Source organism: Pongo pygmaeus, chromosome 11 (assembly GCF_028885625.2).
Source record: "Pongo pygmaeus isolate AG05252 chromosome 11, NHGRI_mPonPyg2-v2.0_pri, whole genome shotgun sequence".
NCBI classification, from domain to species: Eukaryota; Metazoa; Chordata; class Mammalia; order Primates; family Hominidae; genus Pongo; species Pongo pygmaeus.
The window spans coordinates 17,265,798-17,289,731 of record NC_072384.2 but is presented as its reverse complement, the minus strand read 5'-3'; the positions used below and the strand labels follow the sequence as shown (position 1 = coordinate 17,289,731).

Below are 23,934 nucleotides of genomic sequence, written 5' to 3'. Positions count from 1 at the left end.
CTTCCCTGTACCTTCTCCTTCCCCAGGTCATCAGCCAGAAGGAGGGAGACTTCTTCTTTGATTCCTTGAGGCAGGTGTCTGACTGGGTAAAGAAGAACAAGCCCCAGAAAGAAGGTGAGGAGGCCTCTGTGGAGCTGGGGGAGGGCGTGGCTGGGTGGGGCGAGGGGGCACCGTCGGCCTCCGTGCGGCCCATGCCCATTCATCCATCCATTCATTCCCGTCTGTCCCTGGGTTGTGGGGACAACCAGGTCCTAGGGCTCGGTGGTGAGGGCCTCCCAGCTCAGGCAGGAATAGGTGGCTGCACCGCAGAGTGATGAAGGATGCCCCGGGGCTGAGGGGCATGACCCTCATGGGCCAGGGGTGGGAGTCCAGGAACGTTCCTGGAGAAGGCAGCTTCTACACTAATCTTGAAGGCGGAGGAAGAAGGGTGGAGGCTTTCCAGGCAGGGAGGTGGCAGGCGCGGTGTGGGGGTGGCAGGGGGTCAGAGCTGGTGCACCTGCTGGGACAGGCTTGGTGCCCACTGCTGGCCCTCGCCCAGGGGCCCCCGTGACGCTCCCCTACCAGGTGTACTTCATGCGGAAATTGTGGCTCAACATATCCCCGGGGAAGGATGTGAATGCGGACACCATACTCCATTACCACCAGGTACCGGGCAGGCTGCCCTGGTGGGCACTGGGGCCACCCCCATCTTCCCACACCTGTTCTGAGGCTGTGGAAGCCAGCAGGCCAGGGCAGGGCTAGCCTCAGCCCTGGGTACCAGCCCATGTGGTAGGCAGACCAAGCCCCTGAGGGCTCTGGAACCAGGAGCAGAGGGCAGCAACGTCTGGGGACAGTGACTGCACTGGCACCTGCAGCATGACTTGGAGAGGGTGGGACAGAGGGTCCTGTGGCCCGTGGAGCAGTGGCCATGGCCTGCAGGGCCAACCACGTGGGTGGAGCAGGCCACCACCTCCACGTAGACGTCAGGGGGCCCTGCCCTGACTCAGGGTCATTCTCCTGGCCTGAAACTCTCTACCCTGCTCAGTCCGTCCTGGATGGAGTGGGCTAAGCCCCAGTTCCCCACCATCTGAGCGGGAAAGAGGTTGGGGGTGGGTGGGCCGCAGCGGGAGACCCAGCATGCCCAGTGTGTCCACCACCCAGGAGCTGCCCAAGTACCTGCGCGGATTCCACAAGTGTTCGCGGGAGGACGCCATCCACCTGGCGGGCCTCATCTACAAGGCCCAGTTCGACAATGACCGGTCCCAGCTGGCTAGTGTCCCCAAGATCCTGAGGGAACTGGTGCCTGAGAACCTCACACGCCTGATGTCCTCGGAGGAGTGGAAAAAGGTCCCTCGTGGGGCTGGGGAAGGGTTCTCGGGCTGCTGCTCCTCCCTGGGACCCTGCCCCAGTGCCATGCCCTGCCTGGGCTCCAAGATCACATGGGTGCACACGGGTGGTGTGGAGGGTGGGCTGGCTCTGCACACACCACGCCTTCCTACGCCGTCCACAGCACCACGGAGACTCTGTTCCATGCTGCATTCCTCCCCTCGCCTCCCCACCATACTAGCCCTGGGGTAGGCAGGTGCTGCCCCCACCAGGGCTTTGGGGGGGCCTCTGGGCACCCAAGTCCTTACTGGCCCTCCTGTCCCCCAGAGCATCCTTCTGGCCTATGATAAGCACAAGGACAAGACAGTGGAGGAGACCAAGGTGGCCTTCCTGAAGTGGATCTGCCGGTGGCCCACCTTCGGGTCTGCCTTCTTCGAGGTGAAGGTAGACCTTGCCCCACGCCTGGGCCTCCTACCCAAGCAGGCTCTGCTCAGCTCTGCCCCGGCAAGCCCAGCGTCCACCAGCACACATCTTGGGTGGGGCTGGCCGCGAGGCTGGAGGGCGTGGGTGTGTGTGTGTATGTGCGTGTGGCCTAGGTGAACTCCTGGGAGGTGCAGCCTGGCCTCCCGGGCTGGACTATGACCGCCGTGTCCCTCCATCCCAGCAAACCTCGGAGCCCTCCTACCCAGACATCATCCTCATCGCCATCAACCGACATGGGGTTCTGCTCATCCACCCCAAGACCAAGGTAGCTGCTGGGCCTCCGGAGGGGCTGGGGGCCACCAGGTCCAGGGACCCGTGCAGGTGGGGCTGTAGTCACCTCTGCGGTGTGTCCTGCCTCTCTCCTGTCCCCTAACACACACACAGCCCACGGGCTCTGGAGGCGTCCTGCCCACCCACCCTTTCTGCCCCCAGGACCTGCTCACCACCTATCCCTTCACCAAGATCTCCAGCTGGAGCAGCGGCAGCACCTACTTCCACATAGCACTGGGGAGCCTGGGCCGTGGCAGCCGCCTGCTGTGCGAGACCTCCCTGGTGAGCTCAGGTCCCTTCTCCCAGCCAAGATGCATAGGATGCAGCTGCTGGAGACTGGGTTCCCCACCCTCACCCCTTTCAAGTGGCTAAGAGGGCTCAGTCACAGGGCCCAGGCAGGGCCAGCAGATCTGGAGAGGGACTGGGTGCGTCCCCAGGATCAGCAGCCAAGATGGCAAGGCCAGGCGGGACCCCCTGCACCCCTGGCCCGTTCCGAGGAGGGAGGGAGACACAGCTCCAGCAGGGCAGGCAGAAATGACGCCCCCAATGGCAGGGGCCCGCCTTCCCTTTCTCCATGCCCTGCAGGGAGAAGGTGGTCCTAGTTGCTGAGGAAGAGAAGGTGGTCCCTGAGTCCAGGAACCCCACCTGTCCTCTGCACCCACAGCCTCTGACCCACCCTGTCCCCTGTCCAGGGCTACAAGATGGACGACCTGCTGGCCTCATACGTGCAGCAGCTCCTGAGTGCCATGAACAAGCAGCCGGGCTCCAAGGCCCCAGCCCTGGCCAGCACCTAGCAGCGGATGCTGGCGTGTCTGCTCAGGCACCCTTCCCGACCTCTATCCTGGCGGCACCTTCCCAGGCCCTCTCAGCCCAGGGCCTGTCCTCGGCAGGCAGCCTTCCATGCTGCCCCCATACAAAGCCCACTCAGCCCCGCAGGCGGCCCCCTCTGTCCTGGACGCTGCCCCGGGAGGCCCAAAGACGGGCCCAGAGTGGGGTCGGGAGTCTCGGACCCCCAGGCTGTTGGTGGATGGCTGAGAGGACACCTCCCAACCCCACCCCACCAGAATGTTCAATAAAAACCCCTGGAGCAGAAGTGTGTCTATCTGAGGAAGCAGAGTGTGGCACGAGGTAGACAGGGGGCCTGGGAGGCTCTGGCCCACAGAGAGCTGCAGAAAAAGCAAAATGCCGTGTGAGTCCCCCAGGGAACCCGGAGAGCAGCTGCATTCTCCAGAAATGACTTCATCCCTCCCTCTTTCTGCTTCCTTCCTCCCCCTCCCTTCCTTCCTTCCTGTTTCTCAGACTGGGGAGGGACACTCGTGGGAGAGTCCTCCTCCCAGGCCCCTCCTCACACCTTCTGTCCCTCCCCCACCCGGGGCACTGATACGCCTGCACTACCCCCAGGCGGCCAGGGTGGAGGTGCGGCTCTCTGGCTGCTGGCTTCATGCTATGGCCAGCTTATGCCCAGACAGTGGGCAGAGCTGGACATAGGACCTTGGAGGCCTGGATTTCCCCACCTCGCTGGCATGTCCTGTCCCCGCCCACCCCCTCCTCTGCCCACTGGGCCAGCTTATGTGGACCTGGCCACCCAGGCTTGTGAGGTCCTGGTAGGGCTAGTCTTCAACCCCTCATGGCAGCCTGGCCTGGGATAGAGGCTAGGGCCCCCTGAACTCGTGCCTGTCTGATGTCTGTCCCTGTGTTCAACTGCCCCAGCAGCGTGTGTCCAGAGCCGCTGCCATCCCCTCCACCCCCGACCCCCGCCACAAACCACGCAGGCTGCTGTGGTTGTGTGAAGAAGCCTTCATTGTGCAAGCGTGAGCCCAACACCAGGTCTGCGCTGGCCGCAGAGGAAGCGTCCTCCCTGGAGGTGGGAAAAAGCCACCTCTGACCCCACCTCCTCTGACCTCACCACCTCCTGGCCCCTGGCCCCACCCCAGGGCTCAACACAAGCCCCAAGGTCGGGGGGAGGGGGCGGGGCGGAACCCAGGTGGGAGGCCAAGGTGGGGTTCCAGGAAGACCTTCCGAGGGATGGAGGTGGGTCCTGTCCCTCCAGGTAGCTTGTGGGTGTGGACAGCAGGACTTGCTGGCTCAGTGTGGGAACAGGGACACTGTGCCCCTGGTTGAGTGAGTGGTGAGGGACTGGAGGTGGCTCCCAGAGGCCTCCATCTGCATGGTCCTGGCCCTGTGGCTCCAGCAGGCTGCCCTGGCTGTAGGTAGTCCAGGAGCCACATGCGCTTAGTGGGGCCGCTCTGGGGCAGGGGCTCTCACAGGACAGCATGAGCCACTGAGCTGCCTGGGGAGGGCCAGGCCAGGCAGGGAGCTGTGGTGCAATTTGCTTCTGTCCCTGGAGGTCTGTGGGCGGAAACTGTGGGCACAGGTGGACGTGGCTGTCAGACGCGGGGTCATAGGCTCCCACTCCCCAGCTCCTGCCTCCTCACAGACAGAAGCCACAGCCGAGGAGAGGAGAGACAGGGGGAAGGCAGAGATGAGGGAACAGGAAGGGGGGAGGCAATGAAGAAAGAGAAGGGGAGCGTAAGATGCAGAGGGCGCAGGTGGACGGGGACGAGGGGGCCAAGCATGGACAGCGGGAGGGGAGAAGGCGGAGGGGCCGAGAGGTGGCTGCGCAAGAGGGCCTTCAGGCAGAGTTGAGGTCCGCGGCCTTGGGCTGGGCCTTGCGGGAGGTCAGCTCTGACAGCTTCTTCAGCCGCTTCTTCAGCTCCAGCGGGAACTTCTCGTAGCACCTCTTACACACGGGCTTCATGTCGAACTCCACAAACTTGTTCCTGGGGAGGAAGCTGAGCTGTCAGCAGAGCCCCACGCCCACCCCTTTAACCCCAGACAGGTGACTGTGGAGTGGGCTTCCCTCAGCCCCCAGCCTCCTCACACCAGCCTCTCCTAGCCAGCAGGCCAGGCCCTAGGGTGAGCTGGCCAGAGAGCATAGGGATGAGAAGGGCCTTGAGGCTTCCCTTCCCTCCCAGAGGCTTCTCTCAGGTTCTGAAACCCCAGAACCCTCTATGCCTCCCCACAGCCCTTGGAAACCTGGACGCCATCTCTCCTCTCCCAGCTCCAGCCATCCCACGCCCCTCGAGGCTTCCTCAATGAGCAGCTGATACTGCTGCTTTTGCATATGCTGTTCCCTGGGCTGGAATGCCCTTCCCTCCCCAGAGCCCAGGGTTCTGGCAGGTGTGTTGGAGGCACGAGTGTTCCTCCTCCTCTCACTGTTCCCTGGGGTCCCTGGATCCCCTAGACCCCCTGGACCTACCCCCATCTCCCTGGGTGGTATAAGGCCGGGCTGCCCCTTGTCCCCACCATATCCCCAGGCCAGACCCAGCTGGTGTGCAGGAGGGCCGTTGAGAGGAAGGACCCGCAGGAGCCCCCTCCACCCTGAGCCCCATCCCACGATCACAGGGACTCACTTCAGGGTGAGCTTGCTGTTGCAGGTGGAGCAGGAGAAGCAGCTCACACACCAGGCCTTGTTGAGGGCCGAAACCACTGTGAGGGAAGCGTGGGACTCAGCAGGCCTGGCTAGGCTGCCGCAGGCACAGCTGGGCTCACAGCTGCAGCACCCAGGCCCCAGGAGAGCAGGTGGGGTGGGGGAGGGAACACAAGGCCTCACCATCGCCTTCAATCACATGGCTGCAGTTGTAGCAGACGTCCCCGAAGAGCTGTGGGCCGAGCAGGCTGTCAGAGCGGCTGCAGGCAGTCACCCCCCAGCCCAGGGCCATCATGCAGCCAGCCTGGCCCTGGCTGGGGTGTGACATCATGCAGCCAGCCTGGCCCCTCTCAGGCATCTCCCAGGCCCTGCCTCCCAGGGCCCAGCTGCAAGGCTAGGTTGAGGGCACTGCAACCCATTAGAACCACCCTCCCGGGAAGGACAACAGGGTGGGGCACTGCTCCCCAGAAGTCCCCTTTGCTCTGGCTGCTGCTGTCCTGCGAGGAGGTGGGCCCAGGTGGTGACTGCATCCCATCAGTGCCCCCTGCCTTCTGTACCAGAGCAAGGGAGGGAGGGGGTTGCTGGCACTGTCAGCCCCACAACATTCTTCAAAGGAAGACACTGAGGCTGAAGAGAGCTGCCCAGGTCGGGAGACCCCAGGCTAGGAGCCAGGGCTGAGGGTGCAGGCTGGGCTCAGCACCTGGCAGAGCTCCTGAGGGGATGTCCACAGCCTCCCTTGCTCACAGCAGCTCTCCTGGCCACCCCCTCCAGACCTGCATCCCTGAAGGTTCTGCACCGGGCTCACCTGGTTGTAGTGAGTCTCACAGTAGGCCAGGCCCTTCTTCTCATAGTGCCGGTGCCCCAGGAATGGCTTCTCACACTTGGCGCAGACAAAGTGCTGCGAGGACAGAGGGTGGGCCGGGTGGCATCAGGGCTAGAGCAGTGACCCCGAGGGACAGTGGTGACCCGGGGACAACAGTGACCCCAGGAGCCAGTGGTGATTCCAGGGGACCACAGTGGCCCCAGGAGGCAGCAGTGACAGAAGGGGACAGGAAGCAGAGTCTGGGCAGGTGCAGGCCTTTCAGGATTCACACTGGGCAGAGGGGGCTGACACCTCTGGAATGCCCTGGGGTCAGCAGACCCTACCCCTCCTCTAAGGCACCGATGGTAACCTTGCGAGTCACCATCCCCTCCCAATCTGGCCTCCCCCTTGGCAGCCTCAGCCCCAGGAGTCAGGTGCCGGCCTGGTGCTGCGGCATGGTGAGCCCTGGCAGGCAGAGGCGGCCCTGCCTGTCCACGTGGGGCCTCCTGCAGGCACCCCCTGCAAGCCTGGGATCACTGAGCAGCACCCTGCATTCCCCCAGGGATCTGCATGTGAGGATGAGGGCTGGGAGCTGGGGGCTGGGGGCTGGGGGCTGGGGGCTGGGGACCGGGCCTGCATCAGGGCAGGACGGCATGGCCTCCCACCCAAGCCGCCACCCAAGGCACAGCTTCTGGACACAGCACTGGCCAGGTCATCAGGGAAGGTGGTGGGCTCACTGTTCCCAGTGTACCCATGAGAACATGAGAGCCCACCACCCAGCGGGGGCACTCCAGGTGACCCAGTGCTCACACCTGAGGAACCCTTCAGCTCCATGTTTGCACAGGGCTGTCCAAACAGCAGGTTCTGTCAACCACAACCCCCAGGCACCCTGGGCAGACTGCCCCCAAGGTTTTCTCCTGACCTTGGAGTCTCTTAGAATGCCAGCAGGGGGAAGAGGAGAGGTGAGCACAGCTACCCAACCATGTGTGTGCACTCGGGTCTCCTGGCTCCCGTGGGCAGGCTGGGGTCCCTGGCTGAGCACAGGGAGGGGCAGTACCCCAGAGGAAGGGCCTCGTTGGGAGCCAGCCACCCGCCCTGGGCTGGGAGTGTGGAGGGGCTTCAGGGCTCTGACCGTGACCCTGAGCTGGGGCACCCCCCAACCTGAGGCCACGTATCCACCAGCCTGGCTCACCTCCACATGCCACTGCTTGCCCAGCGCGTTGACCACTCGGCCCTCAATGGGCCGGCGGCAGGCCCCACAGATGGGGACGCCCATCTTGTCATGGCAGGGCAGGCAGTAGAGCTCACCCTTCAGCTCGCGGGCCTCGGCCGTCAGCTCCTTCCTGGAAGACAGCGCGCAGCCCCCAGGTGCCATCCCTGCCCTTCTGCAGGGTCATGCCAGCAGCGCCTCCACCCCAGGGCACGGCTCCCCGAGGGGCCCATTCTGTCCCTGCAGAGCCTGGGCGGCAGCTCCTTCTGATCTCTGGGCCCTTTGAAGACTTCCTGTGCCCCAGACAGGCCCTGGAGCACAGACTTCCCGCACAGCCCAGAAGAGTGGCCTGTGTTCTGCACCCAGGCCTCTGAGAAGCAGGTCTGTTCTCGGGGCCCCCTCCTCCTCCACACCAGACGGGGTGTCTGGATAGGCACGGAGAGGACTGGAGGGGACGGTGGGGGTGGGCGAGGATGGGGGCTCAGGGGCTGCCTGTGCAACTCCTCTCTCCAACACCAGCACCAAGCCCACTCCCGGTCTCTTGCCCTGCCCCTCTACCCCTCAGGTCCCTTCTGCTGCTCCATCTCAACCCTCGTCTGCAGTCTAGGGGCCCAGCCCACCCACCTCCTGAGTCTCAAGTGCCCCCCGAACAGAACCCTGGAGAGAGAAGCTTCCCGCCATGGCCGCTTCCTGGCCTCTGGCCCACCTCTGCCCTGCAGCCTTGCTCTCGGGACCCCTCTCTCTGCCCACTCTGCTCACCTCTCCCTCCTCAACACTTCCCCAGGTGGAGGCCCCACCGCCCTTACCCTGGGCCAGCCCTAGCTCCCCGCCCCCGCAGCTGCAGGGCCGGGCCGCGCACCTACCCACAGTGGGTGCAGCTGAAGTGATCAGGGTGGTAAGCGTCGCTCCTGAACATGAGGGGCTGCTCATCGATGACCAGGTGGCACCGCTGGCAGATGTACTTGCCCAGGCCCTTGGCCTTCTCACGGTTGTGGCAAGGCCGGCAGAGATGCCTGCGGGAGACGGGGACATTAGGGGCAGACCCCCCACTCCCACACAGCCCGGCCACCTCCAGGAGAAGAGAGCCCGGACCCCTGCAACTTCACTGAGCAGCTGGGGCCTTCAAAGGGGCTCAGCCCAGGGTACGGAAAAGCAGGCTGCCCTGTCACAAGGCCCAGACGGCCACAAGTGTGGCGCTCAGCAGGAAAGACGCCAGAATGCTCGAAGTTACTGTCTCTGGATGGTATTTTCTTCTTTCTACTTTCTCTAAGCCTGGGGCATGCTGCGGAATACAGTAGACATTTAATTGATATCTGCTGAAAGCATTATTTTCCTAATGTATTTAACACACACGAGTTATAGTGAGTGTCACTGTGTCCAGCAGAGTGGCCAGTGAGTGTCCCGGGAGGCCCACTCACCCCCTTCCGTCAGGGTTTGCCGGATGAAGAAGGGCCCAAACACATACAGGCGATTTCTGTCTCCAAAGACAAGCACAGCTACGTCAGATGGAGGCCCCCAGACCCAGGAACTGTCGCTACAGAGTCTTTTTGTGAAGACCTCAGAATAATTTCTGATGCTACTCGCTGTGTTGGATGACAGCTGTGTTCTCAACGGACAGACAAATTAACATGGTTTCTGTTTCCTTGGACCTCAAAGGTGGCAGGAATCTAGATTCAGAGTCCCCAGGCAAAGAGACACAAAGGCCCCAATCCAACACCCCTGGCCCCCGTCCCCACCTGCCACCCGAATCTCTCTCTGGTGCTCCTGCTGCATCCAGGCCTCCCTTCCCAGGCCCCCCAGCCCCAGGGGCCCTCTCTACCCCTCACCAGCCTGCACGGCTGCCCGACACCCAGTGTTGGCCCCTCCGACAGGCTGGTCAGGGAGGATATTGAAGAGATCCAATCTCAGACCCAAGATCCCCACCCAGGTTATGGTGGGCAGACCCCAGATGCCAGGGCTACCCATTCAGCATCCCTCCCTGGACCCCAGGACCTGCTACTGCTGGGTCTAGACTCCATCCTGCACAGCACTGTGCTCCATCTGCCCTGGGGTGTCTCATCGTCAGCTGTGTGCAGGGCAAGGGGCCCAAACAGAGGCCCAGCCGCCACTTGCAGCTTTCTGTGCCTCCCCGAGACCCTATGTGCCCAGCAGGGGGCAGCAGCTCAGGGTCAGTTGATTGAATGCCTGGGTGAATGAATGACTGTGCAAGAGAGGAAGGGAGCCTCGGTGGGCATCATCTCCCCTCAACAACTGGCCAGGGCCCTGGCTCTTACGCCCCAGCGATGGGAAGCAGTTGTGACCTGTGGCTTCAGTCTTCATCACCACAATCCCTGAAGCCCACCCTTGCCCAGACACCTGTGCCCCAGCCCCAACCCCAACCCCAGGCCACCTCCTCAGCAGGTCTGGGGCTAGGCTGCCCCACCTGGCGCCTATGGCGGCCAGCCCATGCCCCCTGCGGTGCCTCTGTCCCAGACTCGGCATTTAGGCCTCATGACCCCACTCCACATTCTGGTGACTCCTCCTGAGCGTCAGGACAACACTCAACCCACGAGGAATTACTTCTGTTTCAAAGATACAGGAATAAGCTCAACGCCTCAAAACTCCATCACCATGGGAATGCCCTTGAAGCCATCGACAGTGATCACCCCAATAACAGAAGGTCTGTGAGCCCAGAAATGCCCTGCTCAGGGTGGTTAGCTTCAAGCCGCCACCTTTCCAACCAGCCTGGGCCAATTCGTCCAGACAGCCGCCTACGGGCACAACAAGAAAGAGACCTGTGCCCTGGCTCAGACACTTCACACCCAGCTGGCTCTCAGGCCAGACAAACTGGGAAGCCCATCTCTCTTGAAGGAAGTCCAGATGGGAAATAGCTTCTCAACAGACCAGATCACAGCACCAAATCTAAAGGTGACCTTCAGAATTCTTTTTCAGGTTGAATTAGGATCGAATTTAAGAATTCTAATTTCAAAATGCAGCAGAAAAACAAAACAAACACACACACAAAGCCTAAGTTCTGGAGTGACACGTGCTTGGGTTCAAATCCTGGCTCTGTTGCTTCCTACTGTTTGCTGATGGGTGAGTTTCGTCATTTGCCTGAGCCTCAGTTTCCTTGTCTGTAAAATGAGGCAATAATCCCAGCTGCACAGGGTGATGTGAAGAGACAAATTTAAGACACTGCCCCTTAAATGCTAGCCACATACATACAGTTTTCAATGTTTAAACAACAAAATTTAAAGTCTTTTGAAACCAGGAAGGGTGATTTGGTTTCCCATGTTGCTGGATGTATCATTTTTACAAAGACAGGGAGAAATGAACTTTGTTCACTCAGTCTCAGAGGCAGCCGCCGGCAGTACTCAAAGGCACCCCAGCCCGGAGCCGCCCCAGGGAGGAGCCCCAGGGCCAGCGGTCAGATTCATGGGCTTCCGTGCAGAAGGGGAGCTGCACCGGCAGGCACCTGGCCTCTGAGCTGAGCCGCATCCCCACGGGCAGGACAGCGCCCCATTATGAGGCTCCTGCAGCTGTGCCTCGCTCCAGATAAAGGCCATGATTTATTCTGTGTGCCCAAATGGGGCCTCATTATACAGGGCAGGACACAAGGACCCTACAGCAAGTGTTCTCAAAGAGTCGCCTCTCACTCGGTGAGCAAGACTCCTTGGCCGCCTACCCTCCGTTCACAGGCCCCCTCCACTGTCTGCGGGCGCAGGCCTGGGAGCGCCGCCTGTTGCCATGGCAGCCAGCCCCTCCCTGCCCCCCATCAGTAGGAAATCATCCCCTTCTGAAACGTCCTGTTGTGTCCCTCAGCTCCAGCCCAAGCCCCCCACCCAGCCCCCGCCTGCTCTGAGTCTCTGAGACAGTCACACACTCAGCCTCTGTGGCCAAGCTGGGGGCGGGGGGCATGGGCTAGGGACACACTAGAATATTCACGCTCCGGTGGCGGCAGCAGCAGCCAGAGGAGCGGCCCATCACACAAGGGACCCCTCAGGAATGAAGCAGCCTTTCAGGGCCAGAGGGGCTGTGGTCTCCCTTCCTCTCCTTAAATAGCCAGCGTTCCACCCACAGCGGCACGGAGCCCCCTGCCACCACCGACACCCACGGGCGGAGATCACCTGCTGCCCCGCAGACCCCTGTCCCTTCCTCCCGGACCAGCACCTAGAGGTAAGGGGCAGGCCGGGTGGGGCGGGCTGGGAGCCCAGGGCTAAGCAGAGGAAACACTCAGCAGGGAACCCTGCCCAGGGAGACAAGCAGCAGCCTGTCTCGTCCCATCTCTTTGGTGATGGTCTGACCTGCGCATTGAAGGCTGACCACAGTCTGAACTCACAGCAGCCCACCAAGCTGTGTTTTGTCCCTCTGATGGGGGCTTGCAGAGGGGAAGTGGCTTGCCCGCAGTCTAGGTTGCAATGACAGCACCCCTGCCCCTAACCATTAGGCAGCCTTGACCCATAGAGAAGCCAGATGCCTGGGAGAAGGCTCAGGCCAGGGGTGGAGTGGCGCTAATGCAAAGCAAACTGCCACCACCTGGCCATGGCGCTGCCACCACAGGCCCTCCCCGAGGCCACACATGCCCACCTGCCACCTCCACAGAGGCCTAAGACCTGTCCTGGATGCTCGACTCACCCACAGCCACGGGACCCAACACTGCCCAGGCCCCGGCCCGTTCCACGCCCTTTCCTCTTAGGGACACCTGCGCGGTGGCCTCTGAGCAGTGAGCCGTGAGGAACCAGCAAGTCTAGGCTGAAGTTTGTGTTTCTAAAGGGCAACGGAGAGTGAAGCGGGGCCCATCTCAGACCAAACTGCAACAATCAGTATCAGAACTCCTCAAACGGGGTTCAGAAAGGGAGGAGAAACCTCAGCAAACCTGAAACAAACCAGAAAGTGGTTTAAAATGGAGTCTCAGTCCTAGAGAGAGGGAGGGGCATGCCCTTCGGCCCGGACAGGAAGCGGAGGGCAGTGCCCAGGCTGAGGCCCCCAGGCTGGAGGCAGGAGGCACCACAGGCCCACCTAGTACCATGAGATATGCTACCCCTGCTGTCACTCAGGGCCCTGAGCCCAGTAACGCTCTGCTGTCATTGTCCTGAAACTCTTCCTTTTTGAGCAAGGGGCTGCACATTCTCATTTCACACATGGGCCCCTAAAATTAGGAAGTGGTCCCAGGGCCAGGTGGGGGTGCTGAGCCTGGGAGACAACTCCATGGCAAGCTCTGAGACTGAGTCACACTCCCTGCGCTGGCCGAGACGCCCTAGCGGTCTTCCAGGAAGTGAGATGGTTTCCCTGGTCTCACTTCCAGCTCCAGGGCCAATGTCCCCTGGTCAAGTGACCTAGGGCAAGTTAGCAGACACTCAGCCTTGATTCCCTAATCTGTAACATGGGGCTAACACTGGTTTGAGCCAGCACAGGCAGGCCCCCACCATGCCAGGCAGAGTGGTCAGTCGTACCTATGAGCTGCTCTCTCGTGGGGCCAGGTGATGCCTGCACTGTGAGGCACAGTACAGGCCCGAGGGACAGCCTGGGGTGGAGGGTACCCACCTTGGCCCCTTCCCACCCTCAGGTTCTAACAAGGGCCCCTCACTCACTGGGCCCCCCCTCCTCTTCCAGTCTCCAGGGCCTCCCCGCACACAGCTTCCTCCTCTCCTGCCAACCTGAAAACAGCACACCTGTGTACCCCTCCCATCTACCACGGGCTGTCCTCTCTGCTTGCCCATGTGCCTGCCCTGGAGCCCTGTTCCTCCAGTCTCTGGGTCCTCACCCCCAGCACATGCAACATGACACCGTCAAAGTCACGGGCCCCCCTCCCCCCGCACTGTCCCACCAGCACCTGCTCCCTGTCCTCCCCTGCCTCACAGGCCCTGTCAAGGGCTGTGTTCCTCCCTCCTTTTACCTCTCCTCCACAGCCCCCTTCAGAGCCCTCAGCCCTTCCCCAGGGCTCCAGCCAAGCCTGTCTCCCTCTCCCAAGGATCACTCACTCCGCCTTCTTCGGCCCTCAGCTCTCCGCCCTCACCGTGGTTTTAGCAGTCCTAGGGAAAGTGCCAGCCGAGACCATCCAGACCAAGTCAGAGGACTGTGGAACCTGGATTCCTGGGGAATGGGGTCCCCATGAGGAACTCCACACTGGACTAAGAACAGACCCTGTTCCTGGTAGCAGCAGGAAACCATCTCTGGTGTTAGAACTTCAGGCATCTTGAAACACTCTGAAGCCGGGGGCAATCTTTTCAGGTAGGGGAACCTGCCTAGAGAAATAGCTAAAAGGTAATATTATTAGGTAGTTGCCCTCCCCTTTGCTTGAGGACACTGATGGCCAGGTGCTCGGGCCAGCCCTCACCCTCCGTGTGAGGGCCACAGCAGCTGGCCGCTTGCTCTCCTGAAGGAAGGGTGCGGCCCACCCTTCCCTAGGACTAGGGCCACCACCATGCCTGCTTCTCCTCCATGTGAGGATGGTTCCAGCCTCCTCCTTGAGGAGCTGCTGTACCCATGAACAGTCACCATGCCCTCTCTGCCCCATGCCACCAGCATCCTGAGACAGCCCTGTGGAGTCAGTAAGAGGAGAGGGGCTGGGCGCAGTGACTCATGCCTGTAATCCCAGCACTTTGGGAGGCCAAGGAGAGAGGATCACTTGAGCCCAGGAGTTTGAGACCAGCCTGGGCAACATGGCAAAACCCCGTCTTTACCAAAAAATATAGCCGGGTGTGGTGGTGTGCACCTGTAGTCCCAGCTACTCAGGAGGCTGAGGTGGGAGGATCACTTGAGCCCTGGAGATTGAGGCTGCAGTGAGCTGATTGCACCACTGCACTCCAGCCTGGGTGACAGAGCAAGACCCTGAAAAAAAGAAAGAAAGAAAGAAAGAGAGAGAGAGAGGGAGGGGAGGGAGGGAAGAAAGAAAGAAAGAGAAAAAAAAGAGAAAGAAAAGAAAGGAAAGAAAGAGAAAGAAAGAAAGAAGAAAGAAAAGAAAGCAAGCAAGCAAAGCGAAGTGAGAGAGAGAGAGGAAGGGAGGAAGGAAGGAAGGAAGGAAGGAAGGAAGGAAGGAAGGAAGGAAGGAAGGAAGGGGCAGGGAGAAATATGCAGAGTGAATTTGCTGTGGGCAGGACCCCGGCTGCTCGGTGCAGAGCCAGGCTCGCCCAGGATGAGGACCCTGCCAGGGCTGCAGCCCATGCCTCCTCCCCTCCTGCTGCCATCCTGCAATGGGCACAGGCTGGATGCCAGCTTCTCTTCTGCAAACCCCTCTCCAGCCTCTGCTTCAGCCTGGCTGTGCAGGGTGGGGATTGTGGATACTGGGAAGCCGGGTGCCCAGAGGAGCCCCAGAAGCTGTGCCATCATCAGCACCCACCTGGCCGAAGCCTGCTGGTGACCCCAATTCAAAGGCAGGCCAGGCCCGCTGTCCTGGCCTGGTTCCGGGCTGCTCTGGCCCCACCGCCTGCCCACACCCCCACTCGCAGGCCTGGGTTGGGGAGGCGGGGTGTTTGGGACCCTCACTCTCCTTCTTGAATCTTCTGAGTTGACTAAAATCAAAACAGGTGTGATTTTGTGTCTGCTGAGGGTGGGGAGCACCCTATCCAGACCCAGGGTTTCACCAGATGGACGTGACTTGTTACCCAGGACTGTCACGGGGCTCTGCATTTGGCCTTCAAACGTGGGCAAGCCACGGGGCCTCCAGGCCTCTCTGGGGCTACAGACCTGACCTGAACAGCGCTGGCCAGTGTCTCTGACTCGGTAAAATGGGTCTTCCCCTCCTGGAAGAGATGCTGCCCCCTGGTGGTGGATCTACTCTGGGAGAGAAAACACTCCCAGGGGCCTGATACCCAGGCACAGGCTTCTCCTAAACATAGGTCTCCCCACCTGTCAGGATGTCCAAACGGAGTTGGTGGGCTGGGCCCAGAAAGCCCCCAAGAGAGATGCTGAGACTCTCAGGTGGGTAAAAAGAGCAGACCTCTGACGTCCCAGGGCACAGCGCTTGCTGCCATCCTGGGGGCACCCTCCTGAGTCAAGTGCCGGGGAGGCCATGGTCAGGGGAAGCAGAAAGTGGTGACGCCCTGGCCGCTGCACCTGTGGGCAGGTAGGTCCGGGAGGGTCCAGGCACTCAGGATGAGCAGAACTCACCTGCCAAGGCTTGGGCTGAGGAGGAGCTGGAATCCTGGAGACACACTGCCCCCGCCCCTCACCACCCCGTCACTGAGACAGCACACCTCAGGGGCAGAACAGAAAACCCAGAGCCTCACCTAGGCGAGGCTCACGTCCCATTCCCCGCCATGGCACTGACCCGGTCCTCCCAGCTCTGAGGAGCCTCAGATCTCCCCGGTGGCAGGGGTGCAGCTGTGTAGTGGCGAAATTCCAAGCCCTGGTTCTGCGTTTGCCTTGTGCTGAAGTTCAGAATGCCTCTGACGCTCACACACCCCAAATGGACAAGGAGGTCCTCTCAGCAGCCCTGTGGGCAGTGCTGAGCTTGAAAGCAGGAGGTTCTGAAGGCATCGGAGGCCTGACTTCTGGACTTCGGAGAGCGTGAAGCTGCCCGGGTCGCAAGCTCATTGTGAACTGTTTGCTTGTTCTCTCCAGGCTCTGACTCCAGCCAAAGCATGAATGGCCTTGAAGTGGCTCCCCCAGGTCTGATCACCAACTTCTCCCTGGCCACGGCAGAGCAATGTGGCCAGGAGACGCCACTGGAGAACATGCTGTTCGCCTCCTTCTACCTTCTGGATTTTATCCTGGCTTTCGTTGGCAATACCCTGGCTCTGTGGCTTTTCATCCGAGACCACAAGTCTGGGACCCCAGCCAACGTGTTCCTGATGCATCTGGCCGTGGCCGACTTGTCGTGCGTGCTGGTCCTGCCCACCCGCCTGGTCTACCACTTCTCTGGGAACCACTGGCCGTTTGGGGAAATCACATGCCGTCTCACCGGCTTCCTCTTCTACCTCAACATGTACGCCAGCATCTACTTCCTCACCTGCATCAGCGCCGACCGCTTCCTGGCCATCGTGCACCCGGTCAAGTCCCTCAAGCTCCGCAGGCCCCTCTACGCACACCTGGCCTGTGCCTTCCTGTGGGTGGTGGTGGCCGTGGCCATGGCCCCGCTGCTGGTGAGCCCGCAGACCGTGCAAACCAACCACACGGTGGTCTGCCTGCAGCTGTACCGGGAGAAGGCCTCCCACCATGCCCTGGTGTCCCTGGCCGTGGCCTTCACCTTCCCGTTCATCACCACGGTCACCTGCTACCTGCTGATCATCCGCAGCCTGAGGCAGGGCCTACGTGTGGAGAAGCGCCTCAAGACCAAGGCAGTGCGCATGATCGCCATAGTGCTGGCCATCTTCCTGGTCTGCTTCGTGCCCTACCACGTCAACCGCTCCGTCTACGTGCTGCACTACCGCAGCCATGGGGCCTCCTGTGCCACCCAGCGCATCCTGGCCCTGGCAAACCGCATCACCTCCTGCCTCACCAGCCTCAACGGGGCGCTCGACCCCATCATGTATTTCTTTGTGGCTGAGAAGTTCCGCCACGCCCTGTGCAACTTGCTCTGTGGCAAAAGGCTCAAGGGCCCGCCTCCCAGCTTCGAAGGGAAAACCAATGAGAGCTCGCTGAGTGCCAAGTCAGAACTGTGAGCGGCGGGGCGCCGTCCAGGCCGAGCGCAGACTGTTTAGGGCTCAGCAGACTGAGCAAGAGGCATCTGCCCTTTCCCGAGGCATCTGCCCTTTCCCCAGCCACCTCCCCAGCAAGCAACCTGAAATCTCAGCAGATGCCCACCATTTCTCTAGATCGCCTAGTCTCAACCCCTAAAAAGGGAGAACTGACAAAGGGGATTCATCGGCCACCCCTCTGCAGGGGCTTGTGATGGCTAGAATGGCTCCTAGACACTCAACGACTTCATCTGTGGCAGGGAGAGAGGAGGCCAGAAGAACAACCCCTGAACAATGGAGGCCTTTCTTTCCCGCTAGGCTCCCAGCCTCCTTCCCAGTACAGAATCGCTCAGCAGCAAGGCTCAGCAGAAAGACCCGGAAGGCAGGCTGCAAATGACCCAGAAGAGGGATCTGGGAGTCCTGGTAGGGGCAGGGAGGGAGTCTCAGTATTCCTTTGCAGTGCAAGGTACTCTGAGTCCCCTCTGTAGTGCCTCTGACAGACACACACTGCCTCAGTTGAAGAGACACAGGCCACACATTTCAGGCTGGTTGCCAGAGGACGTCAGCACTCACGGCCTGCAGGGACTCAGCACAGCTCTGGATTCTGGATCTCTCCTGCTGTAACCCCACGCACAAGCCTGCAACCCCCAGAGCTCTTTGACAGGCTCCCGGGCCTCCCAGTCCTGGACAAGCAAATCCTGTGCAGTCACGGGAGCTCAGCTCAGGCAAGGGCTGGGCTGTGCACCTGCCTCCCACTGACCCAGACCCACTTCCTCCAGAGAGGCCTCTCTCTGCCTGAGCTATTTCCCTTGCTAACGTGCAGATATTTCCCTAACATGTCCTTTTTTGTATTTGTTTGTACAGACCATAAATATAACTGTAGCTTTAAGACTACACAGGTTATTGTGTTTGGTCAACATGAAGCGTTTCTCAGAACGCTCTCTTTGACCCAAGAATGGCAAAGTGGTGGTACAGTGGCAGAGGCAGCCTCGTGGGCTCTCTTGCTGGGGCTCTGGCAGCTCACAGCACATCTGCCCAGATTCTGAGGTTCTGCACTGTGGGGCTGGGAGGGCCGAGGGGGGGCCCTCATTCCTCACTCTAGCTGCTGCCCTGCACCGTCCTTACAGCAATACGCTTTTGTAGCATGTTTGACTTTCCAAAACATTTCCAGCATCTTTCGGATTTCCCCAACCAGCCCTTGGGGCAGTGGCCCTGTGCAAACCTTGGCTCAGGAAGGAGATTGGGCTCGCTCCACACGCCCTGTCGGCGACATTGCTGGTCAGCACGAGCCCCTGGTGCTGTCCCTCGGCCCCTGCACTGCACCGTCTGCCCTTCAGCCCTTCATTTAGACAAGCTGCTCAATACCAGGCACCGCCCAGCTCCGAGGACAGTGGGCTAGACACCAGGCACCAGGCCATGTGCCTCTCCCGTGGGCAGCACACGGACAAGAGCTTGGTAGTGTCGGGGAAGCATCTCGCAAGAGCTGCGGGAGGGAGCAGAGTGCCTGGACAGAGAGAGTGTGGCAGGGGAGGCATGGCTGGGGCCTCTGGGGGGCGGCGCTTCCTCTCGCTGATACAGGGGACGCATGCAGAGGCAGCCTTGGTGGTCAGTGGAGGAGAATCCCAAGCTGCTTGTGCCCCATTGCGTTTAGGATGCCTGGTGGACACCAAGTGGAGGTGGCATGTGGGCAGCTGAGGACAGCGAGAGAGAGGCCTGAAGTGGAGCCCAGAATTGTCCAGACACACATGCCATTTAGGGCTCTGAGATTCTGTCTGCAAGGGCAGCCATGAGGGCTGGGCACAGAGCCCCAGACGACGCCCCCATGGAGAGACAGGGAGAAAGGTGGCTCAGAGGAGGGGAATGAGCAGGTGCAGCTGTGAGGGTGGGCAGAACCACAGGAACTCACGGTCCCGGGTGCCAGAAGGGGGCCGTTTCTGCACCTCAGCAGCTGTGCTGAGGGCTGCTGAGGGGTCAAGAGGAGGTGTGGGTCCCTGGGCAGATGAGGCCAGGGTAGCACATGTGAGGGGCGGCAGGTGTGCTGGGAGAAGCTGGGGAGGAAGGCCCGGCAGTGTTTTTAACCCAGCTCCCCAGGCCAGTCCTTCAGAAAGGACGAGAGAGTGGCGTGGAGAAGGAAGCCCTGGAGAAAGCGTGGGGATGAACAGGGCTCACAGACAGAGGCAGGGCTGCACGGGATCTCAGAGCTAGGGCCAGGGGCGGTGGGAGACAAAGCCACATGCTATATGGGAAGGGAGGATGAGAGACCAAGCGTTCGCAGAAGGTGGGAACTTCTGGAGTACCCATGAGGTCTGTGGCCCTGAATTTAGAGTAAATGCGGGCATCTCCCTCCAGCCACAGTGAGCTGCACAGGTACAGGCAGGAGAAGGTGGACAGGTGGGGTCAGCAGACGGGGTGGCTGGTGGGGTAGCGGAGTGTGAGGATTTCTCATGGCTCCCGAGAGGCTGCCAGGAGCATGCTGAGCGTGGGGCCCTGTAAACTGGGAGCTGGACTATCCGCCCCGAGGTGACCTGGAGGGAGGGCAGCTACATCAGTGCAGGCTGCAGCACCGGGACCGTGCTGGGCCCTCAGCAAGTGGGCAGCACACAGGAGGGGTGGCAGGTGTGCTGTGAAGGGCTGTGGCCCAGTCCTCTCTGGCCCGACGCGGCCACCTCACCTGCCAGCATTCTTCACAAAGCCCAGGTCAGCCAGCTCCACATCACACAGCTCGCAGCGGAAGCAGCCCGGGTGCCAGTTGTTGTTCATGGCCTTGATGACACGGCCGATGATGAACTCACCTGGAAGAGGACAGGTCCCTGCTGGCCAGAGGGCGCGTGCCCATCCCCTCTTTGTACCCTCCAAAGCCCCGTCCACCTAGCTCTCCACCTGCTCTCTACCTGGCCCATGGGCTCCCTCATGGGATGGTGATGCCTGTAGGGGGCCTGAGGGTTGCCGCTCAGAGAGGCAAGGTGGGCAGTTAGGAAAGAGCTGGGCCAGTTCTGTGTGCCCCCCCGGTCCCCTGCCCCCCGCCACTGCTGCCCACTTCCCAGGCAGCCCAGGATGTGCACTGTCACCACCGGCCTTACCGCAGGATCCGCAGCACGGAGCAAACAGCATTTGGAAGTCGTGTTCGCAGTACTTCCGGCCTTCAAACTGCAAAGGGGTCGCAGAGAGAGGACAAGCAAACCACCCATCAACCCCACGAGCCGCCCAGGCCCTTGTCGGGTCAGGACCTGACAGCAGGGGATGAGGCACTGAGACAGGGACATGCCAGGTTGAGGCTGGAGCAGTGGGTCCCAGGCCTGGCCAGAGAGGACATTGGCCCTTTTGGGATGGTGGGGTGCAAAGGGAGGTGCCCCCGTGGAAGCTGGAGAGGTCGGCGAGGCCACCTGTCAAAGGGCCACTGGTGTCTACTGAGGATCTGGACCCTGTTAGTCCGGAGAACAGGCTGGGGGCGAGGGGGTTTTAAGCCAGGAGGGATGAGATCCAGTTTGAAGTGTAGTGTCACTTGGTCCTATTTCCTATACCTTCTCTGTGGGAGTAGACCAGCTCTCCCAGAGGCCATGAAGACCCAGGTATGGGAGACAGGAGGAAAGGAACGCAGGAAGGGCCTGGGCATGGGGGAGTGTGAAGAGCTCAGGGCTGCGGCCAGCAGGAGCCAGCATGCACACCCTCCAGGCGGCAGCTGCCAGCAAGGGCCCCTGTGCTGGCCACAAGCGGGGCCAAAGCCTGCCTCTGCTTTCCTCTAACAATTGTATTTTCTGTTTTTTAATTTGGTTTTTCCCTGTTCTCTAAAATGAGTGTCTTATTAGACTGAACTGGATATAGCCCTACCCAATGACCTGTAGAGGCAGGAAGGGCTTAAACTCTTTCAGCAACGAAAATCTTCTGGGCACCTACTGTGTGAGAGGCTTTGTTCTGGGCATATGGCCACCCCTCCCAGAGCTTTGCCCACCCCTCCCGCTGCCTCTACACTTAGACAGCATTTCTCAGGAGGCCGAAGGCACCGTGAGGAACAGCAGCTCCTGCTCTGCCAGGAGGACCACAGGCCCCACATCCATCCACCAGCCAGTCCCATCAGCTCTACCTTGAAACAGAGCCAGCATCTGACCCCTGGCCACCACCACCACCACAACCACCAGTGACGTGCTGGTAAATGTTGAACAGCCAGCTCTCTGGGGGGCAGAGGCAGGCCCTGCTGTGTGTGGGGTGTTTGCCAGTGTCCATGGTGTGAATATTCCCGTCATGGCCAACTCCCGGCTGCCAACATGACATCCATGTGGACTTGAGGGGAGATGTGCAGTGGCCACACCAGCACAATGGACAGAAATAACCCCAACAGCATAGACAATAGTAAAGTGAAACAAAATAATTAGCAAGTGGTATGCTTTGAGTATTTGTTACCTCTGTTTTTAATAAAATTGTATCCCATTGTATATTGATATAATTTAATTTTTAAACAATAACTCTGTTGCCCAACCAGTTTGCAAGATTGTTGATGATTTAAGGACTGCTCTTGTGAGCTGGTGGGGGCCCCTTCACTTTCATCTGGGTGATTGCACTAATTCAGCTCCTGGTCCCCCCAGCCTCCCGGCCCAGCCTCTGTTCCTGCCCCGCCTTACATCCTGTCAGCACAGCGGCCACAAGCCTCCTTTTTTTTTTTTTTAGATGGAGTCTTGCTCTGTCCCCTAGGCTGGAGCACAATGGCGTGATCTCGGCTCACTGAAACCTCTGCCTCCCAGGTTCAAGTGATTTTCCTGCCTCAGCCTCCCGAGTAGCTGGGATTACAGGCACCTGCCACCACGCCAGGCTAATTTTTTGTATTTTTAGTACAGACAGGGTTTCACCATGTTGGCCAGGCTGGTCTTGAACTCCTGACCTCAGGTGATCCATCCACCTCTGCCTCCCAAAGTGCTGGGATTACAGGCATGAGCCACCGCGCCTGACCAGGGCACCTTTTCAAATGTCAGCAGATAGTGTGACTCCTCTGCTCCACGCCCCGAGGTGGCTCCTGTCTCTCGCAGAGCGGAAGCCTACAGCTCTGTAGAGGCCCATGGGGCCAAGCAAGATCCACCTCCCTGTCCTCAGCTCCTGGCCCTCTCCCTCTCATGCCCTCGGCTTCCGTCACACCAGCCTCCCTACCGCTCTCCATACACCCCATTTTCTCCCACCACAGGGTCTGTGCATGTGCTCTGCCCTCTGCTCAGTGCTCTTCCTGCAGAGACGTGTATGGCTCCCGTCCCTCAGGTGTGCCCAAACCTCACCTTCCCTGAGCACCACCCCACCCCACCCCGTGAGCCCTGACCCCCAGGGCATCAGCACCAGCTGGTGGGCCGTGCGGTTGCTGTGCTGTCTGGTCCCCATGGAGGGCAAGCACCACCAGGGCAGGCTCTTCCTGCCCCCAGGGCCTGCCCAGCATCTGCCCAGAGGAGGCTGGTGAAAGGTGGCTCTCCATTGGCACCCAGGGCACCTGGGGCGCGGTTTACATCTCACAGGTGAAGGATGGGCCCGTGCAGGATGGGCCCGTGCAGGAGCTCAAGCCTGGTTCTGGGCTGGCTCCAGACCTAGCCCTGTCACCAGTCAGGACCACTGCACGGAGCCCGGCCCACCCGCTCGTAGAGGGCAGACTCCTAGCTGGGTCTGAGAAAGCCCTCAGTAGTGTCCTCACCTCATAGAAGAGCCCCTCGGGGAAGGGCCGGAAGCACTGGGCACACACGAAGCACTGCTCATGGTACAGCTCCCCATTGCTGTTGACAATGCGCTCGGCGGGGGCGAAGCGGGCCTGGCAGCGCTGGCACACGGCATTGGCCAAGGCGTCCGACATATTGCTGGGGCGAGAGACAGGAGGGGTGAGTCAGAGCTGGTCAGGGGTGCAGATGGGGCACACGCGGAGGCCTGCACGCGACAGACACACCTTGTATTAAAAAGTGAAGATGCTCTACAGGATCAGGAAAATCGCTCTAACCCAGGGTCCAGGCTGCTCAGTGCTTGTAGTGCCCACTCCTTGGGGTGTCAGGGGCCCAGTCAACTCCCACTTGGACCCCTATTACCCTTCTCCAGGGACCGAAGAGTCTCACGCACAGACCACCACCCAGCACAGGTGAGCGGCTCTGTATTCGCACTCTTATTTAATCCCCACAGCAATACTGCAGCTACCATTATTATGGCCTCTTCCAGAAAAGGGACCTAAGCTTCAGAGAGGTTGAGTAACTTGCCCAAGCTCACACAGCAGAGCGGGGTCCACACTTGAACCCAGACTGCTCAGTCTTCCATGGTTCCATCCTCTGCACCATGAGTTAGTTTCAAACTGACTGCCTCCAATAAACACATAACCACCCAAACACGGAGAAGGCAAGAGGGTAGGCGGGTGTGCATGCAGTGGCTCAAGCCTGTCATCCAGAGCACTGTGGGAGGCCAAGGTGGGTGGATCCCTTGAGCCCAGGAGTTCGAGACCAGCCTGGGCAATATGGCAAAAACCCATCTCTAATAAAAATACAAAAAAACAAAAAAATTAGCCAGGTGTGGTGGTGTAAGCCTGTAGTCCCAGCTACTCTGGAGGCTGAAGCAGGAGGATGGCTTGAGCCTGGGAGGCCGAGGCTGCAGTGAGCTGTGACCATGCCACTGCACTCCAGCCTGGGCAACAGAGCGAGACCCTGTCTCAAAATAAAAAATATATTTAAAAAAAGACAAGAGTATGAATCTTTGAGACGAGACGGGAGTGCGGTGAGGGGAGCAAATCTCATCCATGCTGGGCACTGCCTGTCCCCAGAGTCAGGGGTGGGTTTCCTTCTGGGAGGGGTGAAATGCAAACTACAGGGGAAAAGCCCACAGTGAGCCAGGCCCA

General features: G+C 60.4%; 3 protein-coding genes across 10 annotated transcripts in view; 2 read left to right on the top strand and 1 right to left on the bottom strand.

Annotated features, from left to right (window-relative positions):
- Positions 1 to 3,149, top strand: part of MYO7B (myosin VIIB) — a 98,742-nt gene extending 95,593 nt beyond the window's left edge. The window contains exons 42-48 of one of the 5 annotated variants that reach the window (XM_054477148.1): positions 27 to 114; positions 539 to 645; positions 1,141 to 1,326; positions 1,633 to 1,749; positions 1,970 to 2,053; positions 2,221 to 2,340; positions 2,751 to 3,149. In XM_054477148.1, the coding sequence (XP_054333123.1) occupies positions 27 to 114; positions 539 to 645; positions 1,141 to 1,326; positions 1,633 to 1,749; positions 1,970 to 2,053; positions 2,221 to 2,340; positions 2,751 to 2,852 (804 nt within the window). In that variant the 3' untranslated portion in view covers positions 2,853 to 3,149. Of the gene's footprint in view, positions 1 to 26; positions 115 to 538; positions 1,115 to 1,140; positions 1,338 to 1,632; positions 1,750 to 1,969; positions 2,054 to 2,220; positions 2,341 to 2,750 lie in introns of those variants that run through there. The other 4 variants (XM_054477149.2, XR_008500976.2, XM_054477150.2 and 1 more) reach the window with 4 other exon arrangements.
- Positions 3,150 to 3,840: 691 nt separating this feature from the next.
- The window catches only part of LIMS2 (LIM zinc finger domain containing 2), a 64,561-nt gene continuing 44,467 nt past the window's right edge, over positions 3,841 to 23,934 (bottom strand). For all 3 annotated transcript variants that reach the window (XM_054477143.2, XM_054477141.2, XM_054477140.2), the window contains exons 2-10: positions 22,759 to 22,918; positions 20,177 to 20,243; positions 19,768 to 19,888; positions 8,364 to 8,513; positions 7,483 to 7,633; positions 6,294 to 6,386; positions 5,672 to 5,720; positions 5,472 to 5,547; positions 3,841 to 4,838 (exon numbers count right to left, since the gene is read on the bottom strand). In XM_054477143.2, the coding sequence (XP_054333118.1) occupies positions 4,691 to 4,838; positions 5,472 to 5,547; positions 5,672 to 5,720; positions 6,294 to 6,386; positions 7,483 to 7,633; positions 8,364 to 8,513; positions 19,768 to 19,888; positions 20,177 to 20,243; positions 22,759 to 22,914 (1,011 nt within the window). In that variant the 5' untranslated portion in view covers positions 22,915 to 22,918 and the 3' untranslated portion in view covers positions 3,841 to 4,690. The remainder of the gene's footprint in view (positions 4,839 to 5,471; positions 5,548 to 5,671; positions 5,721 to 6,293; positions 6,387 to 7,482; positions 7,634 to 8,363; positions 8,514 to 19,767; positions 19,889 to 20,176; positions 20,244 to 22,758; positions 22,919 to 23,934) is intronic.
- Positions 11,492 to 18,523, top strand: GPR17 (G protein-coupled receptor 17). Of its 2 annotated transcripts, XM_063647319.1 has the most exons (3): positions 11,492 to 11,655; positions 13,482 to 13,710; positions 16,042 to 18,523. In XM_063647319.1, exon 3 carries the CDS (start codon positions 16,062 to 16,064, stop codon positions 17,079 to 17,081), a length of 1,020 nt encoding a protein of 339 aa, XP_063503389.1. In that variant the 5' UTR covers positions 11,492 to 11,655; positions 13,482 to 13,710; positions 16,042 to 16,061; the 3' UTR covers positions 17,082 to 18,523. The 2 variants fall into 2 exon arrangements, with proteins under 2 accessions (XP_063503389.1, XP_054333120.1); XM_054477145.2 differs by lacking the exon at positions 13,482 to 13,710.